Source organism: Medicago truncatula, chromosome 1, assembly GCF_003473485.1.
Source record: "Medicago truncatula cultivar Jemalong A17 chromosome 1, MtrunA17r5.0-ANR, whole genome shotgun sequence".
Classification (NCBI taxonomy): domain Eukaryota; kingdom Viridiplantae; phylum Streptophyta; class Magnoliopsida; order Fabales; family Fabaceae; genus Medicago; species Medicago truncatula.
The window spans coordinates 13,324,062-13,329,304 of NC_053042.1; the positions used below are offsets into that span (position 1 = coordinate 13,324,062).

The window sequence follows — 5,243 nt, forward strand, 5'->3', positions numbered from 1 at the left end:
TTGGTTCAGAATTAATTGACGATCTTATAAGTTATAACTCTTCAAAATTCAGGATTGAGACTTCAAGATGAGTGAGGTCCCCTCAGAATTGAGACTTCGTTATGTTCCCTTGATTGATCTTGAGGATAGTGATGATGATGTCATTGAATCTTCACCAAGATCTTTTGCTCAGGTTTACGTCCATTTTTCTCTCCATTAAACCTTTGTTCATTTAAATCATTAATTTTAGATTATTTAATATTTAATTTATTATTACTTAAACAAAAGTGCTTAATGGATTTTTAAGATTAATTTGATAGAAATTGATCTCCTTTGTTTAATTTTGTATTTCGTCATCTTAGGCGAGCGCAAGGAGAAATCGAAGAAGGATGAGAACTGGCTCGAATTTGGGTAAACACTTTTTACTTTCGAAATCTAATAAATAATTTTGTAGTTCAACTTTCATTTTTTTTTTTATAAATATTTTTATTATCATTTTGTTGTTTTCAGTTGAAATTATGAAATGTTATATCATTGCATGTGGAAATGATCTTCGCGCTCACGCAATTATGTTTTTGAAAATATTTATTGTTTGATCATCTGCATGCTGTCTTCATCATTTGGATCCAATTGCAATTTTAAAATGGTTTTTTAAACAAGAAAAAGTATTGTACACCCTCCAGTACTATTTATAAGAAAGAACATACTTTTTTTTATTAATTAAATAATTGATGAATCTAAAAAATTAAGTGTTTCTTATAAACAAGACGAGATGAAATATTATACAGATCAGAATTGGTATCTGGAAACACATTTTTTTTTATAGCAATACTCAATTTCTACAGCGTTGTTCACCTTATCTCTGTACTGTGATATATTTTTTTGTCACTATTAATTTTGTTAAAAAGATCATTGTTATTTATATTGTAGCCTATGCGATGTCACTATTTTTTTAATAATGTATTATTTATACCAACCGAACTATATGACGTCTAATGTTTTTTAGTTATATTTTTGGTGTTAACCCCCTTCAGTTATCAGGGGAAGACCTTGATATTTTGGGTTTGGCCAGGAGGTAAATAACGTCTGACCAAAAATAGTTTCACTTAGAAATTAAACTCAGGTTTTTCTTAATTATTCGTCTTTCGTAGAGCTCATTAACCATTCACCATATTACTCCCATTATGGTATGGGCCAATGCTCAACCCCACATATGTTACATGTGAATCCTTGCACAAGGTCCATTAGGGTAGTGACCCAAACTGAACAAGGGATCACGTGTAAATAGTTACCGCTTGGAAATAACGTAGTCTGTGTGGCACTAATCTAACAGGCGACCAAGTGTTCGTAGCTATCACTAAAGGACTACAACTATTCCTCAAGAACAGCTATCCAAGTAAAGGTATAACGACCAAAATCCTAAACCTACTTTATAATTAATCATGGACATTGAGTCAGGTACACTAGCTTGTACCCACATATACCTATGATTCCACGATGCTTACTTACTTGACCACTAGAGTGTTTGAGGTTAACTGCCCCCTTATCTTGAAGAAGAAGACTACTGTTGATGGAAGTGCGCCAATTAGAGGTCATTCAACATATCACTGAAGGATCTCAGGTCCAGGACAATCAATGTCAACTTTACCGAGGACTGAACCTAGAACAAATATTTGCATTCTTTTTCCAAAGTGAGATCCCATGGTTCACACACGTTTTTGTCTGGCAGTTGTCGATTTGCTATAAATACCCCTTCGGAAGGGGAGCCATTCTCCATATCCTCCTTACACAAGAATGGGTCTACCTCCAACATCTCAGGAGCACTGAACCTTCCGGTAATGTCCACCTTCAGCCGAAAGGGGGCCCCGGTTTCTCTCTCTATCAATAGAGGTTACCAAAGATTTGAAGGAACCTCGATCAAATCCCTCTAGAGAAATTTAAGTAAAGTTATCTCCATAAAAGTACAACGTGCGTCCTCCGTGAAGAAAGAAATACGGATACCCTTGTCAAGGGTTCAACGATACAAATCTGGTTAATGGCACGCATTGCAACCACAACCTGATGATTGTTCAAGCCATGCAACATAATTTACACCAACCTTCTCACTACTACTGGCCACGCGGAGAGGGGTCGTTCCCACTACGAGGGTTATGACCTGCAAGGTTTCGACATATCTTGTTCACGATCTTATGGCTTGGTGAAACTACTTTGAATTTTGGGAGGGGGGAGTTTCGAAAGATAGTCAATAGTCAATTATTGGTTGTTGGCTTCTCGTCAATATACAATTGTACCATTAGATGCCCATTTTGGGAGCTTTAGGCACGACGTTCTATTCGATTCATGTCAAAATGTGGTAAATAGTAATAATGGAGTTGTGGGGAGCACCCTATAACAGGGTCAAAGCGAGGCACAAACTGTTGAAGAATACTCCCTCCGTCCTAAATTATAAGCAAAAAAACTTCATTTTCTTTGTCCCAAATTTTAGGATTTAATTATGTTATTTCAAAGGATCATCTTTTCCAATGAGAAAATAAATGCAAATTGCACTCATTTTGGTCCCCCTTATATTTTCTCAATAACTAATAACAAATGCAAATTGTTCTTGCATCTTTCTATGAAACTTATTCCAAGGATAACACAAGAAACAATATTACAAACTACTGTATTTTAGTTTTCTTAATTAACGTGAAATGATTTTTTTCTTATAATTTGGGATGGTTGGTGTATATTCACATTTATCCATGGTCTGTCTGTTAAATTGTTGACATGAATAAACAAATGGATAGGGAATTTCATATGGCTTAGATGTATTTCCACCAAGATTATTATCAAATTTTCTTGGCTCAAATTGGTGAAGAATAGAATTAAAATTCTGTGTCACGCGCCAATATTTTTTCTTAATAATATCCCCCAACAACTTTTTATTCCTAGATACACTCCACCAGGCTTACATATTTAGTATAACTTATTTCTTATATTCAGGTTTGCACTGCAAATAGACCCCAAGAAATATTGTCCTATGGAATGAATATATACAATAATTTACCTTTAGAAACATGCATATAACCCAAGACCGACTTGTAATGTTAGAATTATCACCACTTATAAATAAATACATGGGCAGATCCTATCTGATGTGAAACTATTTAACATACTTCATGAGTAAATGGATCAATACATGTTTTTAGTTATTTTTAATATTTTTTTATCTATCCAATTTTTTAACACAACATATCAATGGACGTTGCTTTGTATTTCATTACTTTTATTAATATATGGGGACTTTTCGTGGTTCTTGTATTGAAGTTTTCTCATTCTATTATCCTCTTTAATACTACTATCATTTGAAATAGCTCTCTTGTTCATGATTATTGCAGGAAGTCAAACTATACCAACTTATGCTATGCACACTAGAGAGCAACGCATATTCGAACCAATTGGTGATGTTTATATAAATTTGGAAGTTAATACTGGTGGGGAGGTAATCAAATTTTTATTTTCTTGGCTCATTGTTTTATGCTCAGTGTTTCCCCCCCTCTGTTATGGTATACGAACCATATAAAACATGCACTTATTAATCATATGAACTTGAAGATGTTGGTGTATACTTCTTCTGTCGTATTTTAATCGTTGTTTTAGCAAAAATAATTATAATTTACAACATCTAGAAAATACGGTCAAAGTGCACAGACCAATGACATATTTAAGACTTTTAAATATCTCCATTTTACACTTGACCATTCAATACACTGAGCGGTAGTAGTAGTTGTTATCTTATTTTGGAATAAATCATATGAGATATCAATAGCAGTATATTTTTCCAGTCATTGAGGTATAAAAAATTCTTTAAGCAGATGAACATACATTTCATGGCAATGGTTTATTGGTGTTTAAATGTCTAACTTGAGTATTTCTTTTACAGGCTAAGAATGCCAAAAATTCAGTTGAAACTAAGAAAGAAGCCTACAAGCCTAGGATTGAAGAACCTGAACCTCCAGAGGAGCCTAGGTGCCCAATATGTATGGATCCTTTTGTGGAGGAAATGACAACAAGGTGTGGACATATTTTTTGCAAGAATTGCATAAAAAATGTAATAAGAATACAAGGGAAATGCCCTACTTGTAGGAAAAAGGTCACTTCAAGACAGCTAATAAAGGTGTTTCTTCCATCTTTTGGTTGAAGGTATGACCCTAATTTTTAAGTTGATATTGTAGTTTATCACGACATAATTAAATTGATTTTTGTTTTTGATATTATTCTTATGAATAAATTGATATTCAAATAATAATTCAAACATATGATTTTACAATAACTACACAAATAATTTGCAACTGGTAATTGAAGTGTCTTTATGTAGTTTTACTTTATAGATGCAACAAGTTGTTATAGACAAAGTTTCCATTACAATAATCTCTTTTTGTTTTTATTTGTCTAATCAATAGAATCATCTAAGCTCTGTTGCGGAAAATTGGAAATCCACTATGCTGCTTTGGAGATTGTTGAGTGATTATGTTATTTCTATTAAGTTTCTTGTAGTAGATGTTTCAGAATTATCATGTACCAGAATTATCACAGTTTTTCTTTTCTTTTCTTTTTTGACAAATCTGTCACATGCTTACTTAAAAAGGTTTGCTGGATACAATTGGATGCTCAATAACTTAGTTGGTAAATTCTTGATACCCATCTGGATTGGCATAATACAAATGGTAAATTTAGAAAGTAATTTTCACATTGCTATTAAGCAAATTATAAATTATAACATATTTGACTAATTACCAAGTTACCGTTGGAACATTAGTGTGAAGTTGAAAAGAAATTGAAAGGTTTAATGATTAAACAGCAAGTCATGAGACTTTGAGCTATTATTTTGTGAATTAAATAAAATGAGTGTGGATGTCCTATATAGAATAGAGCATACAAATTAGTAGTATTTATATTATGGTATTTGATAAATACTTTGTCAGGTGCACCAAACCATAGCAATAACAAATTGATAAGTTATCATTGTCAAGTGCACCAAACCGTAGCAATAATAAATTGATAAGTTAACATTCAACTTTGTAATTTACTAAACTTATTGAATTAAAAACAGTAAAGGAGTTTATGATGTTTGCAAGTTTGATTGATTGCACAATATGAGATTATGTTTTGGATTAACAAATGTTTTGAAATTAGTTATAACCTAGACTTGATCATAATCGATGATTCTGATTTGAGACCGTGATAAATGGGTGGGATGCTCCTGTATTTGTGCATAGACAAAG

The 5,243-nt window shown here is 32.7% G+C and overlaps 1 protein-coding gene across 1 annotated transcript; it reads left to right on the forward strand.

Annotated features, from left to right (window-relative positions):
• On the forward strand, positions 1-4,656 carry LOC25482756 (LON peptidase N-terminal domain and RING finger protein 3). Its single transcript, XM_013611350.3, has 5 exons — positions 1-172; positions 342-390; positions 3,357-3,460; positions 3,902-4,161; positions 4,422-4,656. Exons 1-4 carry the CDS (start codon positions 68-70, stop codon positions 4,157-4,159), a joined length of 516 nt encoding a protein of 171 aa, XP_013466804.2. The 5' UTR covers positions 1-67; the 3' UTR covers positions 4,160-4,161; positions 4,422-4,656.
• Positions 4,657-5,243: the final 587 nt, after the last annotated feature.

Excerpts from the sequence above, each read along its gene's own strand:
- LOC25482756 (XM_013611350.3), top strand. The coding sequence starts at position 68 with ATGAGTGAGGTCCCCTCAGAATTGAGACTTCGTTATGTTCCCTTGATT. Across the intron at positions 173-341 it reads CACCAAGATCTTTTGCTCAG|GCGAGCGCAAGGAGAAATCG; the intron begins GTTTACGTCCAT and ends TCGTCATCTTAG. Across the intron at positions 3,461-3,901 it reads AAGTTAATACTGGTGGGGAG|GCTAAGAATGCCAAAAATTC; the intron begins GTAATCAAATTT and ends TTTCTTTTACAG.